The 23,408-nt window shown below is 41.0% G+C and overlaps 3 protein-coding genes across 5 annotated transcripts; 2 read left to right on the plus strand and 1 right to left on the minus strand.

Moving 5' to 3' along the window:
• Positions 1-250: 250 nt before the first annotated feature.
• si:ch211-269k10.4 (uncharacterized protein LOC100150242 homolog) lies at positions 251-14,615 on the minus strand. Of its 3 annotated transcripts, none has more exons than XM_041941537.1 (6): positions 14,505-14,615; positions 2,631-2,812; positions 963-1,082; positions 715-771; positions 497-604; positions 251-371 (listed from the first exon to the last, which is right to left on the minus strand). In XM_041941537.1, exons 1-6 carry the CDS (start codon positions 14,536-14,538, stop codon positions 273-275), a joined length of 600 nt encoding a protein of 199 aa, XP_041797471.1. In that variant the 5' UTR covers positions 14,539-14,615; the 3' UTR covers positions 251-272. The 3 variants fall into 3 exon arrangements, with proteins under 3 accessions (XP_041797471.1, XP_041797472.1, XP_041797473.1); XM_041941538.1 differs by lacking the exon at positions 14,505-14,615 and adding an exon at positions 3,666-3,753; XM_041941539.1 differs by lacking the exon at positions 14,505-14,615 and adding an exon at positions 3,543-3,657.
• On the plus strand, positions 4,036-6,806 carry LOC121609833. The gene is made up of 7 exons (XM_041941540.1): positions 4,036-4,152; positions 4,231-4,396; positions 4,497-4,604; positions 4,790-4,846; positions 5,602-5,703; positions 5,809-5,925; positions 6,026-6,806. The coding sequence occupies exons 2-7, from the start codon at positions 4,235-4,237 to the stop codon at positions 6,053-6,055; spliced, it is 576 nt and encodes a 191-aa protein (XP_041797474.1). The 5' UTR covers positions 4,036-4,152; positions 4,231-4,234; the 3' UTR covers positions 6,056-6,806.
• Positions 14,283-23,357, plus strand: ptdss1a (phosphatidylserine synthase 1a). Its single transcript, XM_041941536.1, has 13 exons — positions 14,283-14,657; positions 15,244-15,335; positions 15,757-15,801; positions 15,903-16,027; positions 16,119-16,277; positions 16,369-16,520; positions 17,140-17,281; positions 19,535-19,647; positions 19,856-19,921; positions 20,259-20,358; positions 20,624-20,692; positions 21,526-21,592; positions 21,775-23,357. The coding sequence occupies exons 1-13, from the start codon at positions 14,476-14,478 to the stop codon at positions 21,867-21,869; spliced, it is 1,407 nt and encodes a 468-aa protein (XP_041797470.1). The 5' UTR covers positions 14,283-14,475; the 3' UTR covers positions 21,870-23,357.
• Positions 23,358-23,408: the final 51 nt, after the last annotated feature.

Here is a 23,408-nt window from a genome sequence, read left to right on the forward strand (position 1 = left end):
CGGTTACACAAAGAGACGAGAATGAAGCGGTTTTTCCTTCACACGAGAGAAGCTGACATTTGTTCACCACACGCCTTGTATTCTCGGTCACCGCCTGCAGACCACAGCCCTGGCTGTTCAGTAGGGGTTTCAACTCCAATATAAAAACATAAAATGTTTGCTAGTACAGAACTTCTTTGAAGCACAAATATACAGCCTCCTGGTCCTCTACATACAGTTAATTTAAAGCATTCAGTTCTCTGATTTCTTCTTGATTCATTTTAACAGCTTGATCATGGTGACTGGGCACGGTTGTTTTTTGAGAACCAGAAGCAGAGGATTGCAGAGAGAGAAACCTTGAACCCCAGCACGCAGAGCTCCAGCAGTTCCATCTGTTAAAAACATACAGACCATCAAGAATATATTAGTTCTATGTTAGTAAATATATGTTAATATTTATAGCTGTGTACGCACTGCGTTGCACGTGTTTCATTATATGTCAGTTACATGGTCTTACCCTCAAAGGCTCATCATTTTCTTGCGTCCAGTGAGCCAGGTCAACACTTATCAGACAAGCTGCAACTACAGCTACAATAATGCAGCCCCAGTTCACCACGAGGGACACCTAGAACATAAGCCATGCATTCATCTTTCATTATTTGCTTAATATATCCGGCTAATAATCACCTTCGCCCACTGTATTTTTTTGTTGGGTTTGTATTGAGTTGTACTTACAGGTAGTAATGCTGGAAATTTGAAAAGAATGTTGGAAACAACTCCAGCAATGATGAACTGCAGAGGAGAAGAATGCATCTTAGAGCTGACAAGTTTTCACACTGTTTGACTTGACAAATCATACTGCAGCCAACTTGGATCTATAAACATTTCTTTTAACTAATTCTTGACAACCTTATATTTTTTTACTTGGTGCATGGTTTTTAACAATTAGTTTTATCATTTCGCTCATTACAGCAGACACTTACGAGTGCTCCCGTCACGTGGGAAACTCTGAACAGAGTGAAAAGGGAATGTTTCATCTCCTGAGTTACAGCAAAAACAATTCCCAATCCAAAACTGAGGAGACCACTCACCACCTGCAGGGACTGACAGAGAAACGGAGATTCTTTTAGTATTTGCGGTAAATATTACAAGATTTACCTCATATTCGTTTCCATAAACATCAATAATATACAATAAGGGTGCATGTGCAAGAGCGTAATGATGCAGAAATGCGTGAATTCATGTGTACAGCAGAAATTGTCAGATATATACAAGAAAGAATTAACATTATCTCATGCATACCTACAATGCAACAACAATACAGAGGCTACTATGAGAAAGACATGGGCAAAGACTATCTAAGACTTCTGCAAGACTGATTTTGGTAATATTTTAGTTCTTGCGGGGACTGATGTGTTGTCCTTGCATTAAGTGCATGAGATAAGTGAAGTCTTGCACAAGTCTAGTAATCTGCATGCATGAATTCATGACAATGTATTAATTTCATTCATTAAAATGAAGTAATTTCCAAAATAAATACACTCTGTGATATATCAGTATATAGCAGAAAATATTGTTGATTCATTTATGCAAAAAAAAAAAAAAAAAAATTGTTCCCAAAATGAGATGCATTTCATCCAAATCATAACAATAGATAAACACAGTCTAACCAAACAAGGAAGAACACTGTGCACATATTCACAGTATCACAGGATTAAATGAAACTTCAGCCTTTACACTGACAAGGGAGAATACCACAAAACCCACCACTCAAGCATTTCCTGTAACTGCTGTCCAAATCTGCACAATGGGTACAAGTCAGTTTGGACTTTCCTCTTTACTGCACCTCTCATCTGTTTTTGATATCTTGCATGAGTTGTCTTAATATATAAATATGTCAAAATATTTGTAGACCTCGAGAGGAAGGAGTAAAAGATTGTGATCACAGTGTCTGGACTTGCAATACAATTACTAATTACTAATACAAAGAACAAAGCAGTAACGTATGACAAAAACATCCACTATGGCAATGCATGTGCTATCTTAGTTCCTTTTTTCCATGACTTTACACAACATTGTTGCGACGCAGACACATTTTAAATTAAAGGCTTCTGATAAAACGACCTGAACAAAATGACATTAACAGATTAAGCTTATCACATTCGATATCTGTTTGGATTACACACAGAGGAAGAAGTTTGTGGTGTTGTATTCAGTTGCGTTTTATATGAGGCAACAGTTGCTCATGTCAGCCATGTTGTCCAGTAATTGCAGGGTTGGTAGTTCGATCCCGGGTTTTTCCTATATGCATTGTGAGCAAGACACAAAGCCCTGGTGGGAGCACATCAGGGCTTAGTGATGAGTAAGTTTGCAGCACTACCACTGCGGAAATGTGAGCTGTTATAAAGTGCTTTGCATTGTTTTCAGGACAAAGGTACTGTAGAAAAAAAAATTTTAAGACAGATAATTGTTTTTTTTTATCATCATTCCTAATGCCATCATTTCTATGTCATCTGTTTGGTGTCCTCTGCTTTCACAAAACATGACACGCTCTCCTGGGGTCAAATCAATTTTGAGTCCTAAAAATTGGGGCCACTTTAATGCACTGGATAAAATCAGTACAAGTACAAAATCAGCGGCCAGTTTCTTACTCCCAACACAGCAGGTTGTTTCTGAAACAGGTCATGCAGCTGCCCTTTGTCGTCGGGTACAAACTCTGAAGCTTGGTAACATCGTATTCTCAGCGGCTCTCTCCATCTGGCTCCGTGTGAGTCCTCATCAGTTACATGGATGTCCATGTCAGCATCAGCACAGGCCATGGCACCTCTCTGATCTGGAGGGATGAGAGTTTTACTATAAATGTTTTAAATTACATGTTCATTAATTTGTACTGCAAATCCCTTCTCCTGTATTTTTAACATGGGACAGACACTACAGCAGCCTTAAAAAGGAATGACCAGCCCTGTGATAACTTGTCCAAGTTACGATTCTCGACCATTTAGGTCAATAAGGTGGACCACATATTAGATATCTTTCACGATAATGCAAAGATACACCACATCACCACAAAGTTCAGCTTTGAACTGAGTAACCGAAACAATAAAACGAGCAAGGTCAACAAAATCTGAACGAGTATAGTAAATGGTATCTGTATTAGATTTCCTTCTTAAATTAAGTGTAATAAAATAAACAACTATTTTTCAAGCTGCCATATCAGATTGTAAACCAGTTTTGTTGATAAGGTTTAAAATAAAAAAAAAAGTCGGATCAGGATCCACGATTTTTTTTCTGTTTGAGGATGGTCACCGTGTCAGATCTAACAATCACAGTGCCAAGTCGTGTCTGGGTCAGGTGAACCCGACTAATACCAGCGCGACTTCCATCGGGGAAGCAGGTCAACAACTGTCAAACTGATGGAAAAGAAAAAAACAGCTGTGGATGTGGACAACATTAAAAGCAAATGCAAGAGGTCAACAGCTGCTCCCACTCGTCTCATTCTCATATACTTAACTTACTATAGTCTTCGATGACACAAAACATTAGATCATTACTAGCGTACATACACGTGCATATGTTGATGCTGAGATGCTTGCAAATTCAGATTCTCCATTGCAAATATGTACAGCAAAGCTTTTTTTTTCCGCAGTGCAATTTGAAAAAAAAAGATTTTAGATTGGGTTTCTTACCACGTTTGGCTTGAGCAGTGTCTGTTTCACACTCTTTATCTCAAGCAAGTGCCACACTCTTCAGACGTGATCTTCACTACCTTGCAAATACTTTGAAAGATGAGGTCATTTCACGCCTTAACTTCCTCACTCTGCCAGTGGTCTTTGCAATATCGTCATGTTCAACCCAGAGCATCTCATGGCCATAACTTGTATTATGGCTCCAGTGTTTCTGATTCAACAAAAACACTTTTCTTTAAATCCATGAACACAAATAAGTTGAAATAATAGGTTTTAACTGTTTTAAATGTTTGCGAAAGTCTGCACACAAACACTTTGCCGGTTGGATTTTTTTTTTTTTTTTTGGGGGGGGGCGTTTGTGTGTGTCTGTGAGAGAGAGAGAGAGAGAGAGAGAGAGAGGAGAATTGGCTTTCTGGGTCATTTCCTTTTCAAACTTATTTGATTAGCAGAAAATTTCAGATCTGAAAGAAGATACAAGAGGAAAAAGGTACGTACTGAAAACCTCAGTGACAGATCGCCACAGTGATAAAAATGTTAAAAGCCTTTACTCTGAACTTCTTCACAGGAGAATGAAGAAGACATTTGTTTGTGATGAATCAGTGATCATCACCATTCCTCTTGGCAGTCTAATGGACGCTCGAGACGGTCAACTGATGCCGGACAAATTTCAGTGTGTGTACAGAGATTCCTACAAGGTCTTTGTTGTTAATGGAAAACCTAAACCTCTCGGAGTAAGTTGAACTGTTTCTTTCACAGGTCAAGTTATTCACAGACCTTTTCACAGCTTTATGCTTATATTTCCTCTTTCTCTTTTTTCTTTTTGACCACTAGGCAGCCCAAGCCGTTGCTGGCGTGTTCATTCTCATTCTGGGTCTGATTTTCTCTCAGACAGGATACATCCAACTCATCATCAGGATCTACACTTTACCCAGTGTTGTGGTAAATACAGCTGCGACACTTCAGTGAAAAATCTGATTAAAGAAATACAGAAAAATACAATTACAAACCAATTCTTCATGCACTTCCATTATAATCTTATTGTATCTTCTATTCTTTTGCTACTCTGCAACATTCAGCGCTACATTTCTGTGTATAATCATTCATATGATATATCAATATCTTAGTTTGTGGTCTCTGGTATGCTGTCCTATGCTGCTGGACAATCTCCAAACATGTACCTGGTAAGACTGAAATGTGTTTTTAAACATTTTTGCTCACAAGAAAGAAAGAAAGAAAGAAAAAAAAGCATAAGTGAAAATTATTCTTGCATATGGTGAACATTTCAGGAAAAAAGTTAATTCTTTATGTACAAAAGATGGATTAACCCTCTGATTACAGAAAAAAACAGTATGTGCTGACTGGATAGTATTCTTCTGGATATAGCATCATATGGGGGGTGTCTTCACTCTTTTTAACCAAAGTAACAGGATTCATTTCAGTTAAACTGAGAGTTGGATTTAGTAACAGAACCAAAGCTCAAGCTTTTATCTCCCAAATGTGAAATATGGATTCTTTTGATAGAACATATGTGAATTGGAGAGTGCCTTCAAAAACATGGATTCAAAGTGTATGTAATAAAATGGCGGGATCTGCAGAATAATTAGTAACATTATATAACATAGTATTTGAAGTAAACTATGTTATTTGAAGTTTTAATTAGGTTTGTTATACTTTGCCTTTGGTTTTTATGTTATTTTTCTTTGTAAACCGATAAGTGCATGAATGATGATAAAGAAGAGGTGTGTTTCAGAACATCAAAATTTGGATTCAAATCATTTTGTTTATATTGTGAAAGTAATATTTAAAACCATTCTCTGATCCTGCTTTGAGAGCAAATCACTTATTATATTATTATTATAGTATTAGAAAGTTTTTCTTGTGATTTCTAATGATTTACAGTGACGTCTGCTTAATAACTGCCCTTTGAACCCCCCAGACAAAGCTGTCGTTCTCTCTGAACATCATCAGCTTCTTCTGGTCGGTTGCGGCAGTTTGTATCTGTGCGTTCAGTTTTTCACTGGGTTTGCCCAATCTGCAGGTAAGGGAAAACAGCATTTATCCTTTATTAAGTTTACTTTGTGGTTCTCTGAAATACAAAGAAAATGTATATTAATTTCCACCGCTGTCTCAACTGTTTTCATAGCTCCATGAAGGAATCAAGGGACTGATAATGATTCTGCTGGTTACTGAAAAGTTCATAGCCCTATTCTTGATCTACTGGTTGAGTAAAGCTGTATGCAGACAACATTTCAACACGTTGGTATGTCATTTTCTTTAAAAACATGACGGCAGATAAAAGGATGAGTTTATCTGTAAATTATACTTATTATACTTATATAAGTTATTCTTTTCTCCTGCAGCCCATCATACTGCTGAAACAGGCGGACTGAATTTAGAGGCATGATGGAGCTCAACAAACTAAGCACCAACCACCTCATTTACACGGCACCAAACATACAAAGAGTGTAAAATTAAATATTGTTTTAAATTTAGAAGTAGTTGAAAAATATGCAAAGAGCAGATTGCATGTGAATGAGGCACTTCTTGGATATAGATTACGGATTATTTTTGTTCGTATGCATCTGCCTGTTTATATTGCACTGTTTGGTCGTTTTATATCAGTATTGGTGTTTATGCACTCCACAGTTACGTTTGTACTACTCTGGGACAATTAGACCCTTTTTAAAATATCTTTTTCACCAGTGGCATCATTCAAACAGTCCTGTTTAATTAAGATCATCTTAGCAAATAGATGGCGGATATGCAGGTGATGGTTTGGTGCTTCTTAGCTGCCGTGCTGCATTTTTATACTGTTGGGCACTGCTCTGTACTTCATTCATTTTAGATCCATTAATTACACCCAGTTGTCGGACAATGTGCCTCATTTTGACAGTTCTTATCCTGACTAAAGTATAAAGTTTGGAACAGATGACAGATTCTTGAACTGGACTGAATTTCGACTTAATTTCATTGCTTTTTTTCTTATCCATAAAGCATTTTGCTATTTTATATTTGCAAGTGCATTTCATTTCATGTCATTATTTTTTTTTAAAAATCATTGTTTATTTTAACTCTGTTCTTTGTGAATTAATGTGTAACTTTTTTTTGGGCAAATAAAGGATATTATTTTGTTTGTTTATGCATCACTTGTCTTCTTGTGGACCTACAACACATTCCTCTATTTTGGCCAATGTTAAAAAAGAGCTAAGAATAATTATATGGTTTTAAGACCACCAATGTATGCAAATTATCCTCAAAATAGCAAATATATATATTTATATATATATTTATATTTATATTTATATATATATATATATATACACTCCCAAAGAGAACAAGTCGCTTTTTACATTGTGTGTTACAGCCAAACAATAAATTACTGCCTTGCAAAAAGTTTTCAGGGAATTTTGTAAATTCAAACCTGTTCTGCAGTTGACTCAATAATAGGGCTTACTGGTGCTCTTGCACAAAACATGCTTTTTGCAACTTTACTGCTCATTTTTTGTTTATTATTGCCTGTGTAAGATAAGATAAGATAAGATAAGATAAGATAAGATAAGACTTTATCGATCCCCAGCCAGGGAAATTAGGGTGTTACAGCCAGCAGGCAATAGCAGTTGGAAAAAAATAGCAACAGAATAGAGAAATACAAAATACAAAACAAAAGCTGACTATATGTTTGTACATTTTAAACAAAGGACTATATAAAATAATTAAAATATGCAAAAAAAAAATATATTGCCATAAAGGACTTTGAGAAATATTGCCATAAAAATATACTGCCAAAAATTCTGTAGAATTTCACAGTTTGCACATGGATAGAATTTGCACATAGTGGGTACAGTTAAAGTAAGTAAGTAACTACAGTGGATGACTTTTTTCACTCATAACACTAAATTTACTGAAACTGGAGAGACAATGTGTAGTTAATTTAAACACAAGATACTTGTGCTCAAAAAGAGGATTCATTCTCAGTGAAGAACCTTGGAGCTCTAATCTGCCTCTATACCTGCCAAAGAGCAGTGATTCCTAACACGTCTCTGGGGGCCATCAGGTGGAAACCTCTCTTCAACAGTGTTTCGCCTACTTAGTCCCACTACACCTCCAGGAGGTTAGGCAGTGAACTCCGGCGTCCCAGAGTCACCCCCCCAGTGCCAGTTCACACTGCTCCTACACAATCCAAACAGCACCGCCACGTTCAACTGACCCAGAGATGCTCCAGGTAGTGGCCAGTACCGATGCTACCATTTAACTATTGCTAATGCTAATGCTAACCGCTAGGAAGAACAGAAGAAGACAATACAGTTCTGATGCTACCATTTAGCTAATGTTACGTGCTAACCGCTACCTGCTAAGAGGAACAGAAGAAGACAATAAAGCTAGATTCACCTATACTGTTAATGTTAATTGCTAGCCACCAATACTGACTGCTAAGATACTATCATACTCTCACCGCTTTAGCTATTGTTAGCTGCTACAATGCTACCACAGGCCTAGATGCCACATGTAACTGCCGATTGCCACACTACCATCATCTACCCCTGCCTCTCACCAACTGCACCAAGAAAAAGCGGGGTGGGAATACAAACCCTGGTTCGGGTAGGGGATAGAAAATAAAGAGGTAGAGTCAAAAGATGAAAGTAGGGATTGGATACAGACCCTTGTTCGGGTAGGGGGTGGAAAATTTAGAAGGTGCTGAAGGTGGAGGCCTAAACCACAGACTAGATTTAACAGCCTCTTCTAACATTTCCTTCAAGAAGCAGCAAACCCTACCATTTCCTTCAAAAAGCAAACAGAGCAGGAAAACAAACCCTAACATTTCCTTCAAGAAGCAAACAAAACAGGAAAACAACCAAAAAGATCAAAAAACAAGCCAACTCTGTGTCTTACCACGCAAACTCACCTGAACAGGCCGCATGGTCCCAAAGAGAGACTCTAGCTGGCCACACCCCCACCTTATCTAAACTTCCTGGTTCTCTTCCTATTGGCAGAGCGAGAAGATGGGGCGGGGAAAGCAGAGCAGAGGAGAGGTGTCTTGTTCAGACATTAACCTCTTCTCTTGCCGGGTTAGGCATGCATGTCCTCTGCGCCCCCCCCCCCCCCCCACTGTCCCTATTTCACCCCCCAACTACTATTATTCTCCTGATCCATATCCACTGACTAGACCTAGCAGCCTCATCTGACATCTCCCTCACTGTCTTTCTTAAATTTTGCCCATGCACTCCCAGCTCCCTCAACAGTGAAACAGCTGACCCTGCAACAAAACCTCTACACCCCACTTCAACCGGACAGACCCTGGTCTTCCATCCCCTCTGCTCAGATTCTGTCTTTAAATCTGCATACTTAGTCTTCTTCCTTTCATAAGCTGCCTCCACTGAATTTTCCCAAGGGACTGTTAACTCAATAAAATACACAGTCTTTTTACTCATGGACCATAAGACAATGTCCGGCCTCAGATTACTATAAACTATTTCCTGGGGCACAACTAGCTTTCCTCCCAAGTCGACCTGCATTTGCCAATCATCAGCCCCTACCAGGCAGCCACCTACCTGCTTTCTCCCTGACTTAGCAGCTCTATTTTTCTCCCCCTCTCGAACAAACTGCACATCTAACCTCTCCTTTCTAGAACTTCCAGAATTCACCTGCTTCCTTCTCTCCTCAATGCCTGCGGCTAAGCTTCTCAGCACCTGATTATGCCGCCATGTATACCGGCCTTGTGATAAGCTAATTCTACAACCTGACAAAATGTGCTTTAAACTTGCTGTACCTGAGCAGAGTGGGCACGATTGATCGCCCTGTACCCAGAGACTTAGGTTCTGCGGGGTTGGCAACACATCGTATGTCGCCCCTATCAGAAATTTAATACGGCCTTCCTCCATATTCCACAGGTCCCTCCAACTAAGTTTCCTCTTCTCAACACCTTCCCAATTCAACCATTGTCCCTGTTTGGCTTGACCAACTGCTTTTGCCCCTCTTAACAACTCCTCCTGCCTACGCACCTGTTCCACTACAAGCTTTCTTTTCTCCTTTAGACCTGCTTTATTCCACACTGGTTTGCCTGGGCCAAGCCCCAAGCCTCCCCGGCCAAATTGAACATTTCCTACTATTTCTGCATGCCTGAGAGCTGCCTCTGCCTCCTGCACTGCTGCCCTTGGGTTCCATTTCCTCCCCCCAGAAGGATTCGGAACCACATTGCTAACTAACATGTCCTTACTCCCAGATAATAAGAGTTCTGTCCTAACCTTAGTGCATTTAAACTCCTCTGTTAGACTGGATACTGGCAGCTGAAGCATTCCTTTCCCATACAAAGCTACATTGCTTAAGCACCTGGGAGCACCCAACCATTTTCTAATATAAGAGCTAACTAGCCTTTCCATTCTCTCTGCTACAGATAATGGGACTTCATATACTGACATTGGCCACATTAACCTAGGATACAAGCCAAACTGCAAGCACCACAACCTCAGTTTTCCTGGGAGCCCTGATTTATCTATTCTCTCCAGCCCTTCTGCAACATCCTTTCTAAATTGCACAACCTGTTCAACATCATTCAGGTCCACATTGTACCACCGTCCTAGACTCTTAACTGATTTCTCCCTAATTGTTGGGATTTCCTCACCATCTATAGCAAACTTCCTATCACTTACTTTCCCTCTGTATATTGAAATACTCCTTGACTTACTAGGCTTAATCTTCATACTAGCCCACTTGAGATTCTGATTGACTTTATCTAACAACCTCCTTGTACATGGCACTGTTGAAGTTAGCAGTGTCATATCATCCATATAAGCCCTAATTGGTGGAAGACGCATTCCATTCTGCCGTCTCTCTCCACCTACGACCCACTTGGAAGCCCTAATAATTACCTCCATAGCCATTGTGAAAGCTAGCAGGGACACTGTACATCCTGCCATAATACCAACCTCCAATCTTTGCCAGCCTGTTGTGAGCTCTGCGATACTTGCACACAGTCTGATGTCTTGGAAATATGCTTTCACCAAGTTAACAACTATCTCCGGCACTTTAAAGTAGTCAAAGGAACTCCAAATAAGGTTATGTGGCACTGACCCAAACGCATTAGCCAGATCTAAAAATACAACATTCAAGTCTCTTTTCTCCCTCTTAGCTGTCTGAATCTGATGCCAAATCATGCTAGTATGCTCTAAGCCTCCCGCAAATCCTGGTATCCCTGCTTTTTGCACTGTCGTATCTATCATACCATTCCTTTCTAAGTATTTAGCCAGCCTCTGTGCTACGATACTAAAGAAAATCTTTCCCTCAACATTTAGGAGAGAAATCATCCGAAACTGGCTAAGGTCCGATGACTCCTTCTCCTTAGGGATGAAGACACCTCCTGCCCTGCGCCATGCTCTTGGAATACTTTGTTTCTCCCAAACTATTCTCAGGTATCTCCATAGTGTCCTTAAGATGCCAGGTGCACTCTTATAGACACGGTAGGGGACTCCATTAGGCCCTGGGGCCGAAGAAGCCTTTGCATGCCTAACCACCTCCACCACTTCTCTCCACCTAGGTGGGCTCACATCCATCTCCTGCTCCACTTCCCCTAATGGTGGCATGTCAGGTGGAAGACCTATGTTCCTATTCTCCTTTGAATCTGAATACGTCGACTTCAAATACTGTTCAATCTCTGATTTCGTTGCCTTAAGTTGCCCTCCTTTTTCTTGATTAAACAAGCCTTTCACAAAATTAAAGGGGTTCCTAAAAAATGCTGACCTTGCACGTTCCTTCTTCTTTCTCTTCTCCCTAAGGTGTTCTGCCCTTCTGAGTACTGCTAACCTGCTTCTCAGTTCCTCCTGCAACACCTTAATTCCCTCCCTTTCTTCTTCTGTCGCCTTCCTCCACTGCTTTCTTAACTGCCTCCTTTCCTTTACTAACTTCTCTATTTCTCTTTGCCGCCTAGACTTGCCGACCTGCACCCTCTCGCCTTTCCTTTTGACAAGCACCCCAAATCTCTCTCGACCATAGGAGTAGATCACATCTCCAATTTTATCCAATTTCTCCACTACATCTCCTCTAAGCCTGCTTAATATGACTGATAAATCTCTATCAACTGCCTCCCACTCTTTGCTATCATTAGCCCTCGGCCACCTAACTCTAGCTTTCTGCTCCATGCTTCTTTCCTTGGCTGGCCTGTTGCCCTCAACACCAACTGCATCCCCTCTCCGTACCTCCTCCTCTCCAGGGATAGTGTTACTGATATCCTGCGAACTGTGGTTTTCTACCTGTCGCTGGACTTCATCCGACTGATTCGACTGACTTCTCAAGAAATACTGGTCGATGCGGCCACTCTGCCCTTCCACCGCTAAACACTTCCTCCTTCCCTGATGAGTTCTAAGGCCTCGGATTGATGTTATTTTCTGCCAGCCACATGGGCAAACTTGAAGCTTCTTATCCTCTGCTGCACAACTTTTGCTCTCCTTAGTTGCCTTCCCTGTCACCTGAGTACTGCTACCTCTGGCCCTAAGAGATGGGTCCGTGCCCCCATCCCTCACTGAGTCATGTATCCAAGGCATAGTCATATCCGTTATCCTGTTCGTTACCATGCAATCCACCTGTGAGTCATCTTCCACCCCTGCTCTCGCTGACTCTTGGGGTATATTCCTTATATTGGTTGTAGCTAAGTCTGGTTGTAGCAAGGTTAAGGCTTGCCACTGCTGCCATGGGTTGCTAGCCCATACCAGCACCTGTGGGGTCTTTTCCCTCCTGTCAGCTGTCTTTCCAAGCAGTCACATGGTCTTTCCCATGTTGTCAGCTGCTCTATTCACAACAGTCACTAGCCAAGCTAGTTGTGAGTTAATTTAAACACAAGATACTTGTGCTCAAAAAGAGGATTCATTCTCAGTGAAGAACCTTGGAGCTCTAATCTGCCTCTATACCTGCCAAAGAGCAGTGATTCCTAACACGTCTCTGGGGGTCATCAGGTGGAAACCTCCCTTCAACAGTGTTTCGCCTACTTAGTCCCACTACACCTCCAGGAGGTTAGGCAGTGAACTCCGGCGTCCCAGAGTCACCCCCCCTAGTGCCAGTTCACACTGCTCCTACACAATCCAAACAGCACCGCCACGTTCAACTGACCCAGAGATGCTCCAGGTAGTGGCCAGTACCGATGCTACCATTTAACTATTGCTAATGCTAATGCTAACCGCTAGGAAGAACAGAAGAAGACAATACAGTTCTGATGCTACCATTTAGCTAATGTTACGTGCTAACCGCTACCTGCTAAGAGGAACAGAAGAAGACAATAAAGCTAGATTCACCTATACTGTTAATGTTAATTGCTAGCCACCAATACTGACTGCTAAGATACTATCATACTCTCACCGCTTTAGCTATTGTTAGCTGCTACAATGCTACCACAGGCCTAGATGCCACATGTAACTGCCGATTGCCACACTACCATCATCTACCCCTGCCTCTCACCAACTGCACCAAGAAAAAGCGGGGTGGGAATACAAACCCTGGTTCGGGTAGGGGATAGAAAATAAAGAGGTAGAGTCAAAAGATGAAAGTAGGGATTGGATACAGACCCTTGTTCGGGTAGGGGGTGGAAAATTTAGAAGGTGCTGAAGGTGGAGGCCTAAACCACAGACTAGATTTAACAGCCTCTTCTAACATTTCCTTCAAGAAGCAGCAAACCCTACCATTTCCTTCAAAAAGCAAACAGAGCAGGAAAACAAACCCTAACATTTCCTTCAAGAAGCAAACAAAACAGGAAAACAACCAAAAAGATCAAAAAACAAGCCAACTCTGTGTCTTACCACGCAAACTCACCTGAACAGGCCGCATGGTCCCAAAGAGAGACTCTAGCTGGCCACACCCCCACCTTATCTAAACTTCCTGGTTCTCTTCCTATTGGCAGAGCGAGAAGATGGGGCGGGGAAAGCAGAGCAGAGGAGAGGTGTCTTGTTCAGACATTAACCTCTTCTCTTGCCGGGTTAGGCATGCATGTCCTCTGCCCCCCCCCCCCCCCCTGTCCCTATTTCACCCCCCAACTACTATTATTTCTCCTGATCCATATCCACTGACTAGACCTAGCAGCCTCATCTGACATGAGACATTTTTTCAAATGTCTCATAAACCAGCAGTAACATCAGTAACAGTGAATCTGTCGGAAACTGGTGTTACTTCCTTGCTGCCGTCAATGAAAAACGACAGGGACCCCTGCTGGGAGCTCACAATGTTTTTGGTTTCAATGACATGTGAAGCCATGAGTGACCACAAGGGGGCGATGAACACACACTAAATTAAGTCAAGCAAATTTACTTTTCAGTGGAGCATGTATTCTAGGAAGCTCATTCATTTGACATTCAAATCACAGTACTGTTAAGTTCCCATAAACCTGCAGGCTTACTTGCATTTTTTTTTTTTTCAAATATCAATTTAAGAGGGCACACTCTAAGATCATTCATCTGGTAGGGGCCAGCTTTATGCTAGTATGTCATGCTTTAAAGTCCTTGCATGGAGGTCACACTAAAAACAATCAGCAGCACATGATGAGGGCGAGCATGGGCACTCTTCCGCTTTGGGACACTCCCTAAACACATGCACACCAATCAAAATCAAAAGAGGATAATATCCCTAAAACTTTCCCCCTTCTCGTTTTAACCCTCTGTTGCTCATTCTGTCGCTCCTGATTTGTACGCTACTAGCTTGCTATGTGACATTTTACATTTGTTTTAACTAATTCCTGCTACAGTTTGCGGTGGTCGTTGCAGCTGCTGGCAGTGGTGGCTCAGTTTTCTCATGCTATTGTGAGGAGCTGCCGCTGCTCTCCTGACTGCGGCCATCTATGGCGTCCGTGTACAGCGGGTCTCATACCTTGAGCAAAGATGATGTGAATTACAGAATGCATTTCCGAATGATAAACGAGCAGCAGGTTGAAGATATCACCATAGAGTTTTTCTACAGGCCGCACACGATAACGCTGCTGACATGCACGGTGCTCAGCTTGATGTACTTCGCGTTCACAAGGTAAGTGGTTCGCAGCTAGCGGTAGCACGGAGGCTTAGCATAGTTAGCTAGCGCTCGGCTAACGGGAGCAGTGATGCTGTGAGAGACTGCCAGGTACACAGGCAGGTTAGCTAGCGTTTAGCTACGCTTTTATGCAGATTCTAACTGAAAGAAACTGAACATCCACACAAAGACGCTGGAATAACCTCCTGAGTTATGGCTGCCCACGTTTTGTTGCCATTATCCTTGAACCTATGCTAATAAAAAGAAGTGTTATATAACGTTAGTCCAGCGATGCACCGTTTCCTGCGCTGACATTAGCTACAACAGTGTAACTAGCAAAGAAACGAGTCATAACGCTACATTTAAAGTGATTATCTGCTTTACAAACCACACGTTGCTCTATAAATGTAATATTGTGCAAATCCCAATGTCTTAACAGTGTTTTTGAACCTTTGAGATACGTGAGACATATTGACATCACTGCAGTTGTTGAGGGGATGTAAAGCAAAGTTTCCTTATAAAATGGGCTTTTTAACATGTGCCACAGTACATCAGTGTGATTTTTAACTGTTCGTTGGGAAATGTCTGTTTACCCTGGCTGCAGAGATGATGGAAATCCCGACAGTAATCTCTGGGTGGGGCTCATCCTGGTCATCTCCTTCTTCCTTGTCATCAGTGTTTTGGCATTTCCTAACGGTGAGCAAGGAAAAGGGCCCTGAAGTTATTGCTTTATTCTGCATTTCAAGTCAAGTGTTGCCGTCAGTTAGCCTAATAACACGACACTCTTAGCTTTAACAAGGAAGAACCTCGATAAGCATCTCCTGATGAGAGGAATGAATAGAAAATAGACTGTAACAATAACATTTGAATCCTGGTGTCACTGTAGTCACTTTGTTCTTACCAGAGGGGGTTTTTAGCTCCTTCTCAGAACCATATATCATGTCCACCAGCGGGCATGAGGAAGACAAAATGTCCAGGACTTATGAGCTGTGAATGTGAAACATCTGTATAAGAAAAACTGACTTAAAGGCTTTGGCATAATGAGAAATCTGTGTCCATGCCATCACTTGTTGTAGATTATATCTTTGTCATAGTATCTTCATGTGCCTCACTGTAGGACCATTCACCAGACCACATCCAGCAATATGGCGAATAGTGTTTGGTGAGTATTGGTGAAATTTTCCAAGGGTGAAAACTGTTTTTCTTTTTCTTTTTTTTCACCTTAGACTTCCCTTCTAAATGTAATTTCTCTCCGCTGTTAAGGTCTGAGTGTCCTCTACTTCCTGTTCCTGGTTTTCATCATCTTCCTCAACTGGCAGCAGGTGAAGCAGCTGATGTATTGGTTGGACCCAAACCTGCGCTATGCCAAGAGAGAGGCAGACGTAATGGTGGGTGATGTAGGCTGACACTGAAAATAATTTTCAGATTGATTTACATTATCAGTCATTGTAATGAGGCTCTCTGCTATGCTCTCTGCAGGAGTATGCTGTGAACTGCCATGTCATCACCTGGGAGAGAATCCTGAGCCATTTTGACATTTTTGCATTCAGTCATTTCTGGGGCTGGGGTATGAAGGCCCTGCTCATTCGAAGCTATGGCCTCTGCTGGACCATCAGTATTACTTGGGAGCTTACTGAGGTAAGAAAGCATGCACCAAATGAGGTTATCACCCAGCATCCTGTAGCATCCGTCTGCCTATCACTTTCTCTCTGTCTGCCTGTTGCCACAGCTCTTCTTCATGCATCTGCTGCCTAACTTTGCCGAGTGCTGGTGGGACCAGGTGATACTGGACATTCTGCTGTGTAATGGCGGAGGCATCTGGCTCGGCATGACTGTCTGCCGCTTTTTGGAGATGAGGACCTACCACTGGGCCAGTATTAAGTATGGAAAAAGACTACAACTGTGCTACAATTCTATCCAGTGCCAACAGGAACATACCAATTTCTTTTAGCCATTTATAGGTTGTGCAAAGGGAAGCACGGTTCATATTGTAAGCCTGGTGTGCATGCATTTCATGGCAACAACCCTGATTCAGTAATAAAAAAAACTGAAAAGGAAAATCTAGCCTAGAAGAGGATATCACACGCTAAAGAATCTCTTTATAGTTCTTTTTTGCTTTACGTTCAAGAAGTTGTTTTTATCGTGAGTCCAACTATACTTAATTCATCTTTGTAAATGTTTTTCTAATAATAACTAATAATCTAATAATAACTTGTATCCATGTTATATGAAAGTGTGACTTCTTTGTAATATTTAAGAAATGAGGGAAGGCAGAATAAGTACAACAGTAAGTGAGTAAGGTATTCCACTCAAGCAAAGCATTTTAGATGCATAAATTGCTGGTTTGACACACGATCTCACAAGTACATCAAGAAGGAGTGGAGTTGAATGATTCATGTGATGGCATTGCTTACATGTGGCTTTGTCTACATCACCATAACCCTTACTGTAAGTCTATCTGCAGGCCTTTGTAATCCCTCTCTTATGCCCCCCCCCCCAGGGACATCCACACCACCACAGGGAAGATCAAACGAGCCGTGTTACAGTTCACCCCTGCAAGCTGGACCTATGTACGCTGGCTTGACCCAAAGTCTTCCCTGCAGCGAGTGATGGGCGTCTATCTGTTCATGATCATCTGGCAGGTGGGTCAGTGAGAAATCCTCTCTCGCCATCTCATGGTAGCTAAGTGCTGACTAGTCTGGGATCATCCCGTGTGCCCTGCGTGCTAAATCCAGGCTAATCTGATTGCCTCCTCCGTTGTTGAAACCTAAAACCTGTCTCACATGGATCCATATAATGCATGTGTGTTCTGTTGTCCACACATTAACAGCTAATCCCATAAGAGTGAAAGACAGACTGGATTACTTAGGAGCAATTTATGGTATTGCTCTCCACTGAAGAGTCAACTGTGGCTGCCAAATTTCTAGTCACTTGCTGCTATGGCAATGAAAGCTGCTGTTTGTGTCATCTTTGTTGAAACAGCATTGTCCTCCACTCGGGCAGCCCTCTCTCATCTCTCTTGAGGCTTTAAATAGTAATTACCAGTCTTTGAGAATTAGTTTTCAGGAGATGTGGGCTCAGCTCTGCTCAGCGTGGTGGCGGTTTAGCTGCTCTTTACTGGCTTCAACCACACAGGCTCCAGGCCAAATGAGTGAATAACACGGCAGCAGGCCTCCGTCTCATTATCTTGCAGTGCAGATGAGAGGGAATTGGACAAAGTGTCCCCCAAAATGAACCGCTAGTACTGTTGCTAATTTGTTAATCCAAGCACGACATGCATTGTAAGAGAATCTTTGTTTGTTAGTGTCCTAATCTCAACCCAAAGTGGCCACAGTAAGAGTACATTTTATTTAAAGCAATTCATATGCTGTACATGGCTGCATTGTGTATATATATACACACAAAGTGAAAAAGAAAAATACAAAATGTTTCTCTGGAAATTATTTATTAAAATTGGACATTAAAGCAACACATTCCACTGTATATATCTTTCACAATTGGCTGCCCTGTCAGCATATTTTAACTACAGGCTGCCCTGCTTGACCTTTTCAGTGCATCTGCCTGTAATAGAGTAACAATTAAGATCCCAATATCCAGTAGTCCTTACTCAAAGCAGACAGTTTGACTTTTCGAACACAGGTGTTACTAATGACAATAACGGGTCAAAACATGCGCTGAAAAAGGCTTATGAAATGAAATAGAACAGAGTCCATAAGTACAACCCTGATTCCAAAAAAGTTGGGATGCTGTGTAAAATGTGAACAAAAACAGAATGCAATGATTTGCAAATCCTTTTCAACCTAGATTTAATTGAATATGGTATAAAAACAATATATTTATGTTGAAACTGATATCGTGTTTTCTAAATATACATTCATTGTGAATTTGATGCAGCAGCACATTTCAAACAAGTTGGGACAGGAGCAACAAAAAAACTGGGAAAGTTGTGGAACGCTCCAAAAACACCTGTTTGGATCATTCCACAGGTAAACAGGTTGATTGGTAACAGGTGATAGTATCATGATTGGGTGTGAAAGGGGCATACTGGAAAGGTTCAGTTGCTCACAAGCAAGGATGGAGCAAGGTTCACGACTTTATGAGAAACTGCATGGACAAGTAGTCCACTTGTTTAAGAATTGCAAGGAATTTAGGGATTTTACAATTTGCAATCTACAATATTTAATTTTAAAAATGCTTTAGTGCCCATGGCATGGGTGACTTGCACGTCTGTGAAGGCGTCATTAATGCTGGTACATAAAGTACTATGCTGATACTTTCACCACCACCAACAGACTGAGGGACAGCTTCTTCCCATGAGCTGTCAGAGCTATCACCCCCAGCCGCCGCCCCTCACTGGAGTGAGAGACTGTGAGAACTATGAGCCACTGCACACCGCACTTCACACCTTCACCTCCACCTTCTGTGTACTTAACGTTTAAGTACACACACTTCACTAAATGGTCAACCATTTGCATTCAGTATATACATTTTAGTATATTTCAGCTGCTGTTGGTACATTTTTCTGGTATATTTTATTTTTTATTGTTTAGTATATTTTATGTTCTTAGTATATTTTCATTTCTGGTATATTTCTATTGCATTTACGAATATTTTTACTGCATGTTGGTTTATTTTATTCTAGTATCTTCATTTTATTTTATAATATTTCTTATCTTTCTTATTATCTTGTTTCTAACATGGGGGTTGCAATGCACATTTCATTGACATGTCATGCTCAATGACAGTAAAGAAATCTTGAATCTTGCTGTAATACAGAGCCAAAACAACGGAAATGTGTGTCTGCTCTACTGCTCTGTGTTATATTAGTAGGTATTATATCAGTAGCTATTTCATATAAAAATCTCTATTCTTTCTGTTTCCCTCTTCGTCCATAGCTAACAGAGTTGAACACATTCTTCCTCAAACATATTTTCATCTTTCCTGCAAGCCATGCTCTCAGCTGGTGTCGGATCCTCTTCATTGGTATCATCACAGCTCCTACAGTGAGGTAAAGACACAGAAGACAGTTTTATTAGTAAGGAAGTTATCTATGGAACCAAATGCCAGATATTTGGGGGATATTGTACTTGTTGCATGCTCATATACACTTCCTTGTTTTGATAATTTGCCAGACAGACTTAGGGTGAGGTAAGTAAGTGACTGGAACTGCAGGTAAATTTGCTAACATTTGCATTGTGTTTGTGTTTTTTCTTTAGGCAGTATTATGCGTACCTTACAGACACGCAGTGCAAGAGAGTCGGGACCCAGTGCTGGGTGTTTGGGTAAGTGAAACCTGAATTGGAAAAGTAGATTTTTTCCTCTCAAGAAAGAGTCTCATTATCAGTTGTACTACACCATATATTTCTATGTGAATTGTAGTATATCTCTGCTTTGCATATCAGATAGCCACCAGCAGTCAGCACACATAACACAAGTGTTGTGATTTGATCTACTGAGGTAATAATCTCACTTAGCAAATGTTACTATGCTCCGGTCAGTGAGTGTTGCGCTGCTCTCAGGTAAAAACTACATACGCCCATGTTTGTTTTGTGAAACTTTACTGCAGGTGTGTCAGAAGTGTCAGTTGTGTGTGTTGGTTTTTTCTTTCCTCATTCACAGGGCCATAGCCTTCCTGGAGGCCTTGGCGTGTATCAAGTTTGGACAAGACTTGTTCTCAAAAACACAGATCCTCTATGTGATCCTCTGGCTACTGTGTTTGGTAAGATCAGGATCACCCTGCTGTTGCACTTCTGTGTCAAAATGAATTACTATGTTCTTCTGTGGTTAGTAGTATGCTTTACATACCACATGATTTCATGCTGGAAGTACATGAACTCATGTGCCAGCAGCACTCTGTCATTTCACACGTAGATCTTTCTTTTTCAACGAAAAAAAAACATTTTAATGTAAAAAAGCTTTCTGTGCTCTAAGTTATCGATTATGGATTTTCTGTGAGTCATTAAACAGCCTCTGATCTGTTTTAGGCCTTCATTACATTCCTGGGCCTGTATGGAATGGTGTGGGTTGCTGAAAATTATGGTCCAAGAGAAAAGGTATGTTTATTGCTTCAGTGCTCGTAGCCATATACGTAATAACAAAAATGAACCAATGTTGATCTTAAACCTTGTTAGGGATTTCTTTAAAACCCTAAGGCCATAACAGTTCACACTCCTGTGCACACCTGTACGTGTAATTGTTAAAACAAACCCCCTTAGACATGCTTCTCGTTATGTAAATATGGCAGCAGTTTTCCGAGTTGGTTGCATGTCAGAATCAGCTCCGCAGTCATTTTTATGTCAAAGTCAGCAGTCTTATAAGGTTGACCAAGTAACCAAGTCCAACACATGTCTTGCATGAATATGATGTTTTCCCCTAACAGTGCAGGGTAAAAGAAGTTAGTAGGGAGCTGGAATTCTCTCTAAAAGATTATTTATTAGAAGCTTCACTGTGAAAAGGGAGGCAGATCGTCCCCCTGGTCATTAGTTGAGGAAGAAACGGCAACTCAAGTTTTGAAATTTGTCATTGATGCAGCCTGTGAGATAACCGAGAACGCTCTTCTTCTTTGACATCATTGCTTTTAACTCATCGCTGGTCTCTGCAGTTGCACTGCTCCCTCTCTTGTGCCAAATATTGCACTGATAATGGCTTTCTGTAAAGGTCCTGTCATGTTGGAATAAAGCTGCAAAAAATAATTTACATAATGGACAGAAATTTCTTCTTCAGATCAGTGGAGCCAGCAATGCAACGTGTTCCTTATATATGTCTGCTTAAAGATTTTTATCAGTCGATGTACTATGAATGCTGTCCAGGATCAGTTAGCCGCTATATGTTCCCTCTCCAGTTAATGGTATGTGTGTCACGTTTCTGACCTCTTCTCCTCTCACAGAGCCTCTCAGAATGTGAAGACAGTAATTACACAGAATCTGCTGACTACATGTCAGAAGGTTTTAAAGGTACAGCAAGTTGACTGTTATTTATTAACCACATAAAAAGTGTGCATTAATCATCCACTGTAATCCTGCAAAAGGCTGACCCCTGGTGTTTGGAATGGTGTTTTATTCATACTGTAAATGTGCAGAGTTCAGCTCCATCTTATTATAAACTCACTTCCAAGTGTTTGACCGTCATGTTCCAGGAGAGACGGAGGTGGACGGCGACAGCCCTACAACCAGATGCAGAGGCAAGGGCTCAGGGAAGACCAAATCCATCAACGGCCTGGACGGCCAGTAGGAGTTGGAGCTGAAGACCGGTGGGCGACTCCTGAACTCTTTTCAGGGAGCCGGGTGTGAAGGATCACAGGGTGAAAAGGGGGTAAAGATACAACCGCTTCCTGGTGTAATTGAAGTCTAGAAAGCCCCTACCTACAGTAGAGGGGGTAGAGACCGGAGAGACTAAGTGGCTGAACAGGACCATGCAGTGTTATTAGGAGTGCACAGAGGCTTGGACTACAGAAATGCACACTGTGTGCTGTAGTCATAAAAAAACAACTCCTAAACCACTGATCACAGGTTTCTGTGCGAGTGAAGGGAGAGTGAAAGAGTGGTATTTAGTGTGTGTGTGTGAGAGAAAGCAGTGGCAACAAAAACTGCCTTCTCTAGCTGTGACTGCATGATCATTGTAGCTGATAAACTATAATTTACCAACATTTATCCTATGATACACTATATCATCGATGGTTAATGTACATTTGACTGGTTTACACCAGCTTTAACTCCAGTATGATGGTTCACAAGTCAATGTTAAAAGCCATTATGTAGAATTTATCACATTAATTGGAGCCTCTGCTGTATGTTTCTAGCACAGAAAGGCTTAAGTCTTTTAATTAGCAGCTGTTTTTGTCTATTTACATCCTAGATGTTCACACTTGTCTCGTGGGCTTGAATGTAGGCAGGATTTCAATGCAAGACGGCTTTAGCCTGGTATTGACTGAGGTTTGCGTTTGACTTGGAATAAAGCAAAGCACACAGTTTAAGCACTTTCCAGAATGTTTTCTTGCAAATACTGTACATTTTGTAATGTTTGAGTATTTTGTGAATCATTGTGACCTTGAGTGATTTTACTCTCCTGTCCTTCTGTGGCTGCTATCATTATTTTAATTTTTTTACTGTACTGATAACAGAGGGCAATTATTCAAATTCCTGCATGTGTTGTCAGGATCTGCCTGTCTGTGTGCAGGTAACTTTGTTTTACTGTCGTCCTTCTTGTTATTGCATATATTGCATTTGCATGGCTGTGTCAAATCAAAACAAGTGTTTTAGTAGGAAAATATTACAAGAGTAGTCAACAGATCTTTATATTACAGCCCACACCAGGATGCCAGTATTGTTCTTTTTATGTCTTTCACTATCATTGTACATTTTAATTTACCCCTTGTGCCTGTTTGCATCTTCTTCTTTTTTATTCCCAACTTTGCAGTTTGTACTAAGACTAAATTTGTGGCTTTTTGTGTTTGATGCTTCGAGTGCTTCACTGAAGGTTTATTTTCGTTTGCTCTGTCAACATCATCTCAGTACAGATATATCCCTCGTAATCCTTGACAATCCAGACGTTGACCTCTGTGGAATGGACCAGGCTCCTGTGCTACAGTAGACACTATAAATGGTACATTGTCTCTGGATTTAGATGTCATTTGCCAAAAGCAATTCTGTTGAAAATGACTTGTGCTGTTCTTTTTCACTGTGAAACAATGAAACATATTAAAAATGTTTTACATTTCCTCTTAAACTCTTTGTCAGTAGTTATTGGAGGTATTTTCCCTGTTTTTGAAAT

Source organism: Chelmon rostratus, chromosome 8, assembly GCF_017976325.1.
Source record: "Chelmon rostratus isolate fCheRos1 chromosome 8, fCheRos1.pri, whole genome shotgun sequence".
In the NCBI taxonomy this organism is placed as follows: Eukaryota; Metazoa; Chordata; class Actinopteri; order Chaetodontiformes; family Chaetodontidae; genus Chelmon; species Chelmon rostratus.

Excerpts from the sequence above, each read along its gene's own strand:
- si:ch211-269k10.4 (XM_041941537.1), bottom strand. The coding sequence starts at position 14,538 with ATGCATTCTGTAATTCACATCATCTTTGCTCAAG. Across the intron at positions 2,813-14,504 it reads TCACATCATCTTTGCTCAAG|ATCAGAGAGGTGCCATGGCC; the intron begins GTATGAGACCCG and ends TCATCCCTCCAG. Across the intron at positions 1,083-2,630 it reads AACAACCTGCTGTGTTGGGA|TCCCTGCAGGTGGTGAGTGG; the intron begins GTAAGAAACTGG and ends TTTCTCTGTCAG.
- ptdss1a (XM_041941536.1), top strand. The coding sequence starts at position 14,476 with ATGGCGTCCGTGTACAGCGGGTCTCATACCTTGAGCAAAGATGATGTG. Across the intron at positions 16,028-16,118 it reads AGAGAGAGGCAGACGTAATG|GAGTATGCTGTGAACTGCCA; the intron begins GTGGGTGATGTA and ends TGCTCTCTGCAG. Across the intron at positions 16,278-16,368 it reads TTACTTGGGAGCTTACTGAG|CTCTTCTTCATGCATCTGCT; the intron begins GTAAGAAAGCAT and ends CTGTTGCCACAG.
- LOC121609833 (XM_041941540.1), top strand. The coding sequence starts at position 4,235 with ATGAAGAAGACATTTGTTTGTGATGAATCAGTGATCATCACCATTCCT. Across the intron at positions 4,605-4,789 it reads ACACTTTACCCAGTGTTGTG|TTTGTGGTCTCTGGTATGCT; the intron begins GTAAATACAGCT and ends TCAATATCTTAG. Across the intron at positions 5,704-5,808 it reads TGGGTTTGCCCAATCTGCAG|CTCCATGAAGGAATCAAGGG; the intron begins GTAAGGGAAAAC and ends CTGTTTTCATAG.